General features: G+C 38.1%; 1 protein-coding gene across 1 annotated transcript; it reads right to left on the bottom strand.

Moving 5' to 3' along the window:
* Positions 1–414: 414 nt before the first annotated feature.
* On the bottom strand, positions 415–5,183 carry LOC113024322 (putative gonadotropin-releasing hormone II receptor). Its single transcript, XM_026171326.1, has 4 exons — positions 5,018–5,183; positions 3,862–4,469; positions 1,845–2,049; positions 415–1,298 (listed from the first exon to the last, which is right to left on the bottom strand). The coding sequence occupies exons 2-4, from the start codon at positions 4,408–4,410 to the stop codon at positions 850–852; spliced, it is 1,203 nt and encodes a 400-aa protein (XP_026027111.1). The 5' UTR covers positions 4,411–4,469; positions 5,018–5,183; the 3' UTR covers positions 415–849.
* Between the last annotated feature and the right edge of the window lie 9,718 nt (positions 5,184–14,901).

Here is a 14,901-nt window from a genome sequence, read left to right as displayed (position 1 = left end):
TAGAAAACTAGTTTCAGCTGCTCCCTTATTCACAATGGGTCACTGCAGTGAGTAGCTCCACATGTCTGAGTTTTGCACTGGATCCCCTTTCTGATGCCGCCCAGAATCAACTCTGAATATTTTGCTCATTAGGCAAATGTGAAAACCACTACACAACGATACCATTATACATGATGTCCTAAATATATGATGTGAAAATAATTCTAGCAGAAAAATAAAGAGACAAAACCTAATTGTTTTAAAATAGTCCTATAATAGTGCTTTCTGGTAAGTTTCAGGCATCTGATATTAAAAGTCTGTCATAGCTATCATGCGTGTTACTTATAATGACAAGCGAAAATGTCATGTGACATACATAATGAAATCATCGTATTTCAGACCACGACTGACATTTGGTATGCATCTGTAGCTCTTTCTTTATCTGCACATGAAGGACTCTTCCGATTACTTTTAAGCTCCGACAAACCCTTTACATCAGAACTCAGGAAGCACTCTTCAGTAACCAATCAGCATCTTCTATCATTTATTCAATGTTGTATCCTTTAGCACATCTTGGTGAATGTATAGCTCACATAGCAGGCTCAAAACCAGTTAAACATATCATGTAGCGGTAAACGTGTTTTACTGGGTAATGAAGATATGTAACCTTAAATTAATATGGACAACCTCAAGCATCACACAGGCTACACAGACACATGGACATAATTTGTCTACAAGTGATAGATAGATTGTGTCTTTAGACTTATTCTACACATGCATGTTGTAATTGTAAAAACCAATAAGTTCAGTAAACAAACAGCCCAAACAATGAAATGCCAATGTTGCCCCTCTCCCTGCGACTAAACACTGTCAGACGCTGTTGTCAGTGGATTTTGCCTCAGCCTGTTCAGAGCTGAAGTCCTTTTCACCACTGGTCATGCCTCTTTTAGATGGTAAGACAGATCCAGTACATTTCAAGGACTCCATTATTACTGCATTAGTCTCCAAGCTGGACATTACAGCGGCTTTGCGATAGCAGTTTCTCAGCCCCTTCTGGAAGCGTATGGTGAACAGGCCATATATGATGGGGTCCAGGCAGGCATTAAAAAGACCAAAGATGAATAGGATGTGGGTCAGAGAGTGAGAGACTTTTCCCTCCAGGTCATCTGGGAAGAACCAGTACCATAGACCCAACAGGTAGTACGGAGTCCAGCACACAATGAAGCAGATCACAATAACAATGCTCATTTTCAGAGTTCTCATTCTTGCTTTTGGGATGTTGTTCTTTGAGCAGCGGAGATGTGGCTCACTGGAGGGCACTATAGGAGAGAAAGGAACACATTTGATGTCAAATAAATACATCGAGCATTTCTTTGAAGAAGTACATTTAGAACACACTTTTATCATTTCATTTATACGTTTCTGCTGTGAATCACGTTCTTTCTTTAACTGCAACAGTTTATACATCAGTCTATCCAGCACAACTAACATCACACAGACTTTGTACTGGGGAGACCAGCCAACGTCTGCTCCACTACATTGGACATTTGCATTCTCACATGCACATTTGTCAAATTTTCAGTGTTTTCTCACATTTACTCTGGTAGTAGAAAGATAATCTTTGCTGGTGGCGGAGATGTTAAGGTGACTGCATGGCAAGTAGGAATGGTCAAGCGAGAAAAGGTGGGAGAGTGTGCTGATGGGTCAAAATGACAAGAATACGATGAAACAAGAAAAACATAACCTGAACAGAAGTTGGTGATACTGAAGTTAAATGTTGCGAGCACCTTTTAGCTTGAACATATTTTTTAGTTCTTGTAGTTTTGCCTGTGTTTGGATCAACTACCATTTACTTGGACACTTACTGTTCTTTTTTGTCATCTGTTTGGAGATCTGAATAAAGATCCTGGTGTAGCAAATAATCATAATAACCAGCGGCAGCAGGAAGAGACAACAGAAGGTAAACATGTTGTAAGCAGTTTCTTGCCAGTGCGTAACGAAGCTTCCCCTGGTGGTGCACTGAGTGAAGTTTGCTGGATAGGTAATGGTCACATTATGGAAAATGAACATCTGTTGGATTAAAAATTCAAAACAAAATTAGAATTTTGCAGGCAGTAGCTGTCACCCAACATATTTTTTTATTTGAACGTTGGCTTGAAGATTAAAATATTATCCAAATGATTAGACCAAATGGACCAGTATGCCTCAGTCAGTAAGCGTGAAATGACAATTAGTAGTGTACCAGAGATTTTTAGGTTTGGGGAGAGGATTGAAATGTGAATCAGTTTAAAAGTTCAGAAAACCCAAGCAGTGGTTATTATTACTTTAATATTTAAAAATACTGCACAGGGTTAAAGTACTTAACACTGGGTGTTAAGTACTTTAACCCTGTGTAGAAGCTAAACAACGATTTACTTTAAAGACATTACAAGAATGTAAGATTTACCACACAGTCCTCAACCTAAAAGTAGTTTCTCTTATATCAATAAAAGCAAAAAGCTATTCTGAAAATATGGGAAACAGTGTGTAAATTCAACCTACACATCCCTTTAAAAACTAGGTATTTTTATTTCAAAGTATTTTATAGCTGCACATTGATCATTAGCTAGTAAGGCGTACTAGTACTTCTCTGCCTAAAAACACAGACGCCTGATACACTTTTAAAGCATTATATGAGTTATCAAGACCACATTTAAGTGCCTATGCAGAGATGTTTTAAAATGGGTCAGCTTGGAGTGTAAAGTCAGCAACATGTTATTTTATCCACCAGCTTGTAAAGTCTGATAGCAGCAGTTTTCATATCTGGTGGCAAAATAAACAGTTGCTTGCTATAAATGGGAAGACTGCTTTCGTCTACCTCTCTTTGTCACAGTTTCAAAAATTACTTGAGACTTTTACAGGGGTTGAATTTACATTAAGAATACCTAAATGATAATTATTGCCCCTTTGAAGTTGAAGTCTACAGATAATTAATCATTTCATTTTTGAAAATTACTCATTTTTGTTCCAACGCTATCAGTTAAAAATGTGAAATATCCAACTATATCATTCCAGACAACACAATACAATATTTTCATAGCTTACTTTAAGCCCCAAAACCGAAAGATATTGCACTTATATTCATATATGAGAAAGAAAAGCTGTCCATGTTTAAGAACATGTGAGCAGTAAATGTTTGGGAAAATAACTAATCAATAAAGCAAGTAATCCTTTCTTTTCTACAATTAATTATTATTTATGATCAGCACATTTAGGAATTCTTGCACATTTCAAAATGTTTGCAATCCTGTGCAGAATCATCTAGCATGCTTGAAGAGAAGATGGGCTATATTTGTGTTTATCATTACACCATAATGAAAAAGTGTTACAGGCTGCACTCACTACCACGCTGTTTACAGGGTAAAAGCCATACAGCCAGGGTAACAGGTCCTGATCTTTTAGAAATCTGAATGATAGAGCTATTAATCCCCAAGGTTTATGCCCCCCTAAAGCCCACAGCAGAAGTTCATGCATCAGTGTCTAGAAAATACCACATCTGATGTAAATACACCCTGGGACACAGAATGATTAATCATGTATTAATAATGTAAAAACACAATCTCATGTTCTCTTACATTTGTTTGCCCACAGTTTTACAGTTTTATAAGACTGAGACACAATATTCATCTTCATCTAAAGCCAGTTATAAAGCTGATCTATAGCCAGCCCACTGCGATAGATTATGGATCATTCAAGGAAGGTTGCACTTGCACAGGAAGTGCATGAGGAATCTGCAGAAGAAAAGGTCAGCACTAAAGTAACTACCATGACTCAGACCTTCTCTGAATTACTTAAAAAATGGTCTGTCAAACTATAATCATGTGTCTTGGCTTCTGGTCTCACCTGTGGGATTGAGAGCAAGGCGCTCATGATCCAAGCCACCATTAGCATGACCCTGTTCCTTTTCCGGACCATAGCGATGCCCAGAGGGTTGAGGATAGCCGACTGTCTGTCCAGACTAATCACCACTGTGACAAAGGCACAGGAGTACATGGCCTGAAGCTTGAGGAACATGAGGAATCTGCAGGCCAGGTCGCCGGCCAGCCATTGAACTGTGATATTCCACACTGCATCTACAGGCATCACGATGAAGGTAACCAAGAGATCAGCTGCAGTCAAGTTGATTATCAGAACTCTAACATGGGACTTACGCTTGTGCCCATTGGCAGCCCAAAGCACAGCCAAATTGCAAAAAGTGGATATGCCACACAGGATAAAGGTAACAATCACTCTGATCTTCGCTGCAGTGGAAAAAGTAGGCAGCTGCAGAGCACCGTCCACTGATGTCCAGTTACAGTGAGGATCTGGCCATTCACAGCTGGCGTTGAGGTCAAGTCCTGATCTCTGCTGGTACATGACAGCTGCAGGATCACAGCAGGAGGAGCCGTTCATTTTCTGACCCTCACCAAGAACCCAGCATTTTGCTCAGCTACATGTGGAGGCTGCAGTTGCTAAAGTGAGATCAAGCATAAATATAATATACATGAGCTTATGCATGAAGTTGATGCACAAGATTTATCTGCATTGATTTGCATAATAGGACTAAAAAATATTAGTTCTGTGATTAATACAGTCGGTGACAGAGAGGGAGCAGTCTGCTGCATAGAGCACATCTCTCGGATGTGCTCACTGAGGTGGAAAGACGCTGACTTCTTCTAACAACCCATCTTCTCTGAATAGAAGCAGCATCAACAACAACCAGTCAAGATAATTACACCCCAATGGCATCAATTTTATGAGTCAAAAATACTTACTATAATACTAATACTAAGTTTATTATATTTATGAGACAAAGTTTAGCATCTCTCACTTGTGAAAAAAAATGCAACTTAGCTGTGGCTTTTATGCGTCTAATAATATGTGTGTCATTTAAAATGTAAATCAACAATTAGAAGTCGTAGTCAGCGTCAAAAACAGCACTGTGCCTGAAAACAAAAACAATTAAAAATACATTTATAAGTACTAAAGTACAATAAAATAAAATAAAATAAACCCTCACATTTTGGTGTTGCAGATCACTGTACTTTCCAGACGGTGACCAAATCGAAGCCCACTCGTTTTATGGAAGTCCGAGATTCCGGTGCGGCTCCATGTCCCTGCAGCAGGCACAGTGCAGTGCTGAGCTTCTGAATAATAACTGAAGAATCTCAAATGTTCCCTCACAGTTTTATCTCCGTACCCCTTCTGAGGAGCTCATCTCGGTTTTTATTACTCCCTCCGGTGAGCGCGTCAGCCGCTCTGTGGGCGCGGCTACACCAGGGTCCCCGCATCTGATCCAGGGGCGTCAGTTTCAATGAAGCCCGAGCTCCGGCGAAGTTTCTAATTTTATCTCTGGCTGAATTAATTCAATGAGGCACTACAGCCCCTATTAGCATCGCTATTATCCACAGCATCCCAAACCAGCTCTTGTTAACGACGTGAGATTGTTACTATAACAAGCATAATGTTTTCTTGTTGAGCTGGTGAAGCTTTATTGTTTCATCCCCCTAAAGCTTAATGTTTACTGATTAACTTCCATAAAGCAATTGTCTCTTTTGATGGCCTACACAGGTTTATTTGTTTGTTTCCTTTTGTTTTCTTTTTGTTTTTGTTGTTTTTTTTTAATGTTCCCTGTCAGGTAAGAAGCCCACAAATCTATTCTAGTATTACGTAATTAGTCGATTACTAATTACGAAACTGGAAAATACTAAAAAATAAAACTTCAGTGTTGAGCTGAAGGCAAACACCTTACTCATGAGGTTGATTTCAGCATCTTGCTCCTGGATGCAGCAGGCCTACTGTAGCCCAATTCAGACTGTTAAAATACATATAAATTAGCTTTTAGATACCGTTTTCATCAAAGCATTTGTGCTGATGTAAAGCAGGAAAAGGTAGCACAAAACACCCACTCAGCAATGTTTTGTAGCTAAAAAGTTGCTTTAACTTATGTACTAATCAGAGGGTATTTCTCACCCAAATGACTCAAGAGTTAAATTAAAAAAAAATTACCTTAAATAATTTATTATATGGTTTAATCTATTTCCACAAGTAAAGCTAACTCAAAACTGGGTTTCATTTTCCTAAATTCCATAATCTACACATGGTCCAAGCTTTTGTAGAGTTATGGTGGTCAGCTAGAGTTTAGACAGTTGAGTATAATTTTTTGTAGTTTGAGTTATTTTGAACAAGGCACAAAATAATGATTGAAGAAAACCTGCAAGCAAACACTGGAAATGAGTTTCTCTCATTTTAGGGTCAACAAACTCAGAGTTATTTGCTAAACCTTCTTCCTGGAATAGGCCTCGGTGCACTTATATATAAATAAATCCACAGACTTCTACGCTGCAAGATGCATGTTGTATGCTGTTTGACCAAAAAGCTAGGGCTAAGACTAAACGGACACTAAAAGAAAACTGAAGATAAGATTCCACATGAATGTTACTAATGCACAATGCCTCCTGTTTGTAAATAACATTTAAATTTATAATAACGGATTATATGGCAGTGGGGAATAAATTTCACTACAGTAGATGTCTATCTGAAAGTGCTGTGATTAAAATTAATTTATCTGAATTTCAGGAGCGGGTCCACACCTCCATACATACACATCTACTAGAAATGCTGTCAAAGTTAAAATGAGGATGTGGTCCCAGCTAGTTAACTTAGCTACACTAAAAATGTGTAAATCTTCCACTGTTATTTTTTCAGTGGCATGTGGCAACACTGTGCAGAGCAGTTACTTAAACTCTGCTCCAACAGAGGTCGAATATCTTGTTAATAGTGTGACATCCTCACTGTGCACGACCCTGCATACTTTGGCTCTTCTAAAAAAAGAAGGAAACAAATCAGAAATTCCTGAAAATGCTGCAGTGAGAGAACTGACAGTGAGACCACATTTCTCTCATATAGGCTTCTATTCTTTGGCTCACTATTAAATCAAGAAGGAAATTTAAAATCCTTTTCCTCACTTTCAAGGTCTTGAATAATCAGGCACAATCTTATCTTCAAAACTGCATATTACCATTAAGCATATAGTTCAGACCCTGAACCCTTTCTCAGTAACACTGCATTAGGCTTAGGTTGCTCAGTTTCCCACGGTGCCCTAAATTATTCTTCGTCATTCATCTCTTTTCGCTCTCTATGTGTGAATACACCATTTTGCATTTAATCAATGTTATCATTAAACTCTGCTCCATTAGTGTGTCTTTTGTCTTGTGTCAGTTCTTTCGTCTCCAAAAGGTCATCATGGCAGATGGATTTCCTTGAGGCTGGATTTTCTGGGCATTTCTTCCTGTTAAAAGGGAGTTTTTCCTTCACACTGTCAGCAAATTCTTGCTCACAGTAACCAACAACCAGCGATCGGGTAAACTGACATATTTAGAGTGCAAAAGGTGTTGTGACTATTTCTAGATTGAGAGTAGTAACTGCCTTTAGCCATGTCATTAGCATTAGAAAGCACCTTCATTTTTACAAAAAAGTTGAGTAAAGTTCTCCTCAGTATCAGCAAAAACATCAATACACATATTTCCCAAAATGCTGATCCATTTTTTAATAGAAATGTCAGCCTGTCGGTGTAGTGTTTCCACTGCAGAGAGATGACAAAAATACTATATAGTATACATCTATTTACTACATAAACCCTCTAGCTAGAAGTCTTTTTTGCCTCACTCATAGCTGGCTTCTTCCTCGCACGACAGTTTCTCAGCACATTAATGTGAGAACAAACACATCCCGCAGTCTTGCAAAATGTATATGTCTTTTCTTTTTTTCTTTATTTTAACCTCCTAGGACCTGGCGTCCACATATCTGGACATCACATTTTGGGTTATTTAGACTAAAATACTCAATTTTGCTCTACATGGGCCTGATATCCAGTTACAAGGACATTATACTGCTACTGTTCTATCAAAATTCTAAACCAATATCCTCATATGTGGCTCTTATTTTTCTTAAAAACAAAATAAGGGAAAGAAAAAAAAATCTGGTCATTCTTTGTTTTTACATTCATCGGGCCCCAATATGCCCAAATATCAAAGAGAAATAAAAAAATGCATGCTGTGGAAGAGTTCGGGTCTTAGGAGGTTAATTATAGCTACTATGAAAAAGGCCTTAATTTCTGCTCTTTTTATGAAGTAATAAAAGCACTCAAGAATACATTCAGTGTCAAATCTTGGGGGGAAGTGCCTTCTTTTCGATACTGCTTGAAGATTTAGCAGCAGAATGGCTTTGCAAAATTGAAAATCTGCAATTTAACCAAAAGCGTTGCATGTAAAAATATCTGACTCCTTTGCATTGAGCAAAAAGTGATGGAAATGATGATGAGACAGAATGAAATTGTGGGAAAGCTGTTTAAGCCTGTTTTCATTTTTTCCACTTTGCGACGATTGTTTTAACAATGCGATAAGGCATCTGGTTTTACCAGAGGAGAGAAAAGCATCTATTTATCCCCTTACGAGTTGCACCTGAGCAGAAAATGTGAGCTATAATAAGATGCACTTCAGTTGAAAAGACCTGTAGAAGCAGATGTTAATTTATATATGAAGACATGAAGTCTGAATTATTTGCTGCAGCTTTACTAAGCGCCAGAAAGGAACATAGTTTTCCTATAAAAAACTTTTATGAAAACACCAGCTGTTCTGTCTTCTACCAGAGAGAAAGTCAAATAAAAGATTCAATTAGAAGCATGTCTGTTCATGCAGGGGAAATCAAATAATTACTGAAAGGCTGGATGATGCATTTTAATTATTGGTGCTGTTTTGAACAAAAAGGCACAGGAAAAGAAAGACTTAATGTCATGATATCCCTGACTTTCTAATAATTTGCAGCGGAGGATTATCCATTTTTCAAAGCAACGGAGAAGCTGATTGGTGCTTGCTGTTGGCTTATGTTGACACACTCTGGGCTACTGTCCAAACAAGCCACAATCTTTTCAGCTCCACAGAAATTAAACTCATTTTCACTTTAATCCACAGTGACCTTTGTGCTTGTCCTGAACTCAAGTATTATCACAAGTTAGATTAAGTCCTTTTTGGAAAGAAGTCATTGAAATCTTGGCTGGTAAAAACGGTTTTGCTTGGTAAAACTTTTCTGTATCTCCATGACTATGTCTGCTGTGACACAGATAGGTGTCATCTCCAGAAATATAGAGAGAAAACTGAGGTCTTACACTGATCGGCTTCATAATTGTGGTCAGAATTAAAGTTTGTCAATGGAAGAGTCAGATTCAGCCAGAATATAAAGAATGGGATGAATGGATAACAGATGAATCCTGGGCATTTTTAAAAAAAAAGAGATCATTCATTGCTTCATTATGAATCCTTCCACTTCAGCAATCCACAACATGTAATTGCACCTGCTGCTTTCACAACCCTGAGACAACTCTCCTTAAACAGGTGTGCATACTCAAAAACTTCACTACTTGAAAAATCAAACTTTCTGCTAAATAAACTTTCAAGCACCATTATCCCACATCCCAAAGGTATTTTATTGGATTCCGATCTCTCAACTGGGGAGGTCACTGAAATCCACTGATGTAAAACATGAAAACTCATTTTCATGTTTATGAAACTAGCTTGAGAAGATTTTTGCTTTGATGTGGTTCATTTTCATGGTAAGTAGCCACTAGAGGATGCTGAAAACTGTGGCCATAAGGGGACACACATGCAAGAACAATTCTCAAGGAGGATTTGGCTTTAAAATCTTTATAAAATGGCATTTAGGCACCCAAAGCGAAAAGAAAACACTCTCCACAGAATTACATCACGGTTGGCAACCTGGACATAACATAAGACAGGCTGGCTTCATGCATTAAAGCTGTTCACACCAAATATTCACACCAAATACAAAGCCAACCATGTCAGCCTCAGATTTCTGTTCTGAGCTGACAGGAGTGCAATGCGACATCGTTTTCTGCTGTTGTTGCCCATCCCCCCTCAAGGTCAGACGTGTTGTGCTTTCTGATACACTGAGACTTTGTTTTCCTACTTATCACAGCTGTGAAGACCAGTTACCTGACTTATCATAGCTTCTCTGTCAGTGCAAACAAGGCCAGCTGTAGTCTTTTGACCGCTCTCATCAGCAATTTAATTTTTTCTACCCTCAGAATTGCCAAACATAGGATTTTTTTCCAGTAATCTACTGCTGCTATAAAATAAGATACTAAAATGATACAAAAAATAAACATCGGCATATGAGCATCTTTCCTTCAGTACCATCATTTTCTTTACCTGAAGGTCACCTAAATCAAACGGTTTTATTGAGTGATGTAGTTAACTTGAAGAATAGGCATGAGCCTTGATTAAATGCTGAGTTGGCAGCATACACCATGTAAAAAGATTTTCTTCACACTGCAGAGTAATCACATTGAAGATAAGGCTTGCCAGGAGAAGACAGCCAACTAAGTGAAACTGCAGCTTCACAGCCCATCGTAACGTACACTAATTAGAGACGGTCTTTAGTTCGTAGCTCAGCTGACATTTTACTACTATGTGTTATGAAGCCAGTGATTTACAGTAGCTTTAGATTATTCTTGTATTCATAATGTAATGATGGGGAAACAAGTGTTGCAGTGTTACCTCTGAGACTTCTAGATAATCCACATATTATCCATAAGACAAAATGGATAATCAAATTATTTAACAAATGGCAGGAAATAGCAGAAAAATGTTCTAACCATGCCAGTGCCAGTACAATAATCAGATATAAACTATACCAAATAACAAAAACATAATCTGATTGTGTTTAAGGTGGTATTAGCTGAGGAGGAGCAATCAGACTCAGATAAATGAAGGAAATAGATGGGAAAATGTTATTTATAATCAATGTTTATGTTCAACTGAAAGTATGATACTAGTACATGTATGCAGTATTATACTCCAAACCAATAGGATGACATTCTTGGGTCCCTCAGATCTGAGGTCCCTTTCTTTAAGGTTCTCAAGAGAATAGTGCATAATTTCCATTTCTCCCACAAAAGTATAAAAGAAAGCTGTGCTTGAGCCCCAGAGACCTGGGTCTACAGGGTCTAGGGGAGTAACTTTCAAGTTAATGGTCTCTCAAGACAAGTGGAAGCATGAAAAGACTTAATCAGTGCAAGGAGTGTTTACCATGAAGGTCTTTAAACTGTGGTGGAAACAAACAACCAATGGGCTAAAAGAACCTTAACAAAACTCCTGACAGTAAAAGTTACAGATATGTAAAATGTAAAAATGTGGCTTTGTTGTTTGTGATGCAGGATCTTTGATCTTTGAAGTGATGGTACTAAAACCAACCAGTTAGCATTTAATGAATAAATTAACAAAATACAGTAGTACCTACAGAATAGCTTCTTTGAACTGAACTGAACTGAACAAAACAATCAACAAACAAATATTTGATTTCCTATGCTAGCTAAATGTAAAGGATGGTGGGTATAGCTGCAGAAGAGGAGCCAAGGGCCGAACACTACAAACTACAGACTGATTATCCTTTTGTTCACCCAACATAACCATTTGTAAAGTCCAATACAAAGCTAACAACATTCTCATTAAAACTCAAGTAGCACCAATTAATTTCGTTAACCAGTTAATCAAGTTAGAAGCACAAGGTGGAGCCTATCCTTCGTCCTCCAGTGTACTTAATGCTCTCAGCCTGGCCACCTCTATAAAATTGTCTTGGTCTGTCACTGCACACTGAGTAAACTCTCCTTTTATAGTCCTGCTCTTCAATTTTATTATACAAGTATTTAAATGCTTTGGTAATATTAATTTAAGTAGCTGTCGTGCTAACTAATCACTCTTGAATTCAAAATTTACCAACAGAAATAAAAATTCCAGATAAAAAAAAATGAATAAAATATATAAGATTTTGTACGGTTGTCTACTTTTCCCCTATTAAATATCAGACCATTTCTGCAGGGCTGTTTTACCAAACCCCAGGACAACCCCTGCAGGATATGTATGTTTCAGTAAGAAGTCTTAAACAGAACAGAATAATAGCATGAGTGGCTTTCAGAGATGTTGTCCTGCATTACAACATAACCGAGATGCAATGTAAATTTGCATCTATTTTATGCCTCCTCACTCTGTGACCTTATTTAAATATCCTCCTTATCTTTATTCAGTAATTTTATTTCAGCCGTGTTTCTGATTATTTAACAAACTGCAGTTTAAGATGTTCTATTTAACCTAATTTAAATGACATGCTTCAACTAGCCCACCTTCATAGCTCACATATGCTGTCCATATCATATTATCTCCAAGCCAGGGAGAAAGCTTTATGCCATCCATTCCAATTACCACTCAGATGTACAATGACAGAAAATAATTAACATGTCCGTTTGAACATAAGCTGTGGTCTACAGACCTCAGTGGACATTATGTAAAAAATCCTCAGGAATATGGAATATTGTCTGGAGTGTGGCTTTTTTCTGCTGGCAGCAGCAGGTCCAGAAAGTTGTGTTTCAATCAAGCTGAGCAAGAATCATGTGAGGTTGGCAAAGTCAAAATTAATCTAAGATGATGGCAAGAAGTGCACTCTGCTGCCACATTTGAGGGGGTGTAGAGTGATTGTGAACATCACAGTGTTTGCAATGTGGACATTTGTAACACTTAAAGCAAAGAGGGGAAACATATAAAAACCACTATCTGCTGGTTCATCTCGTCTGAACAATCATTCATGTGATCTACATTTAAACCTGGCAGGTGTATTGCTGCGGCCTGAGTGAGTGCAGTGAATGAGGAGTGGTTCCATTTTCTCCTCCCTGTTGCTAGGCAATCGGTGGCAGAGCCAGTCACATGTTGATGTCATGTGGTGCCGTCACAGCCCTGGTTTTATTTTATTAAGTTAGCATTACCTTTTTCTTTTATTGTTGTAGAAAATAATCTCCAAATGTTTATGTTCAGCAAGATATTGTTGCTAAAAGTAAATCGTTAACTTCAGGCTATAAATAAACGACATCACAAATCTCATTTAACTACTTGTTACTAAATTAATATAATCTCTGGTTCACTTAAAAGCATTCAGGAGTGGGCTATTTAATAATAAGAGATATTTTATCCCATATTTGGGGAGTTCTTTTGTTACAGCAGCTGAAGTAGTAATATAAATAGTTTCTACATGTGGTATGAAAGAGAGAGCAGTAAAGTAGAATCAGGCTGTTACTGATCTTTGAAGTGACTGTAATATCGCTAAAGTAAACTGAACTTGCTGCTGCTGAGTGATAGAAACTCTCCATTATTTTGCTGCACATGTAAAAACAAAAATCTCAACTTACTTAAGAAATGTTTGTTGCTCATCCCATTTATGTGTACAGCCTCTGTAGACTGTCAATGTGAACACCCAGGTACTTCTACCCCTCCGCCACATTAATATAGTGTATTATCCCACGACAGATACAGGCTGTGTAGCTGTCCTCTTCCTTCTGAAGTTGATCACCTGTAACAGGGCGATATTTAGCAGCTGGATTTACAGTGAAGAAGACTAAGACAGTACAGTGGAAGCAAGAGGCATTTATTTCAACATATAGCTCTAAGGCCATGACAATCACTGGCATGTCAAGCCTTCTCACAGCACAAACAATCACTCTCCTGTCTAATGACAATTAGCTGCCTTAAATACTCTCATCTGTTAAGGACTAAAGCATTATTTTACTGTCAGTTGGGTTTTTCAAATTTTAACTTTCCACCAACATTTTACCATTTTCACATGATTAAATATTTTACCCTTAAAGCTCAATAATCATTATAAAAATGCCCCAAACCCCATGCACAACAATTCCCCACACTCCCTTAACAACTGGCCTCTCCTGGAACCTTTAAATGGTGTCTGGACCTCTGTGAAGTAGTCAGATTCAAACGTCAAGGAAGGTGGTAGGGAAGCAGACTCTGCAGACATTTTGGGTTTTCAGAGGTGAGCAATTTATTTACAGTGGACCCCATCCTGCACGAAACTTAACAACCCCCCAAAGTAACGTAATTAGCAAAACTCAGCCATACATTGGGTTGGTAACACAGCTCACCTCTCCTCTCTCATCAGAGTCTGACAGAGACTGACTATATATAGGGCCATCAATCTCCCTTCAATTATTCCAGCCAGTACCACTCATTTGAGCTGAGAGATCTAAAACTCTACATAGTTGACTAAAAATGACAAAAACATTCTCACACTTCTAATTAGCACATTTACACAACTAAATGGCTGTATTGACAAAAAAAAAAAAAAAGATTCAACAAATCCCTTCGGACCTGGAAGCAAACAAAAGGAAGCATTTCTATGGTAAAAGAAACCCCTCCTCTCAGTTCAACCTGCTGATGTCATGTGTGATGTCATCAGCACTTTAAAATTAGGAAATGCTAGGCGGGCCTTTCCCCACACCTGACCTACATGAAGACTGAAAAGAAAGAACAAAGTAAGCATGAACAAATGGCTTAATCTGTAACATAATAAAATATAAAGAAACATGTAACTGAGTATTTGCCTTAATTTGCAGAATGTTTGATTTGCCGGCAACAGAATGCTTACATAAACAAACCCGGGATAGTTAGTGCAGCAATGTTACTTTGACAAATGGAAAATCATAGCAAATAAATACAGAGACAGAATAATGTGCAAAAGAAAAGGTCAACACATCTGGGACAAATGGAGAGCATTACAACTGCTCATCCACTTTGTCACGACCCCCCTGGGAAACATTTCCCCAAGCACCCTGGAGAGGACACTGAAAAAACAGGTGAGTTATCACATCTTAACAGACAACACAGAAATAGCTGAGCTGGATGTCTCATGTGTTGAGCTGAGTCACAGGATTTGGAGCACTGACTCACTTCGTCATCGTGTTGTTTGGTCATAAAACGCTCAAGAAGTTCAAGTCAACTTTGATATGACACAGGGATGGTCTAGGTTCAGTAAAGAGGGCAGGGAAGAGTA

This window comes from Astatotilapia calliptera, chromosome 1 (genome assembly GCF_900246225.1).
Source record: "Astatotilapia calliptera chromosome 1, fAstCal1.2, whole genome shotgun sequence".
Classification (NCBI taxonomy): domain Eukaryota; kingdom Metazoa; phylum Chordata; class Actinopteri; order Cichliformes; family Cichlidae; genus Astatotilapia; species Astatotilapia calliptera.
This window is presented reverse-complemented; position numbering and strand designations above follow the sequence as displayed.

What these genes read in the sequence shown, in the direction of transcription:
- LOC113024322 (XM_026171326.1), bottom strand. Translation starts at nt 4,410, where the DNA reads ATGAACGGCTCCTCCTGCTGTGATCCTGCAGCTGTCATGTACCAGCAG. An exon ending in CCTTGCTCTCAATCCCACAG is followed by an intron (nt 2,050 to 3,861) that starts GTGAGACCAGAA and finishes TTAATCCAACAG; the next exon opens with ATGTTCATTTTCCATAATGT. An exon ending in ACAGATGACAAAAAAGAACA is followed by an intron (nt 1,299 to 1,844) that starts GTAAGTGTCCAA and finishes TCTCTCCTATAG; the next exon opens with TGCCCTCCAGTGAGCCACAT.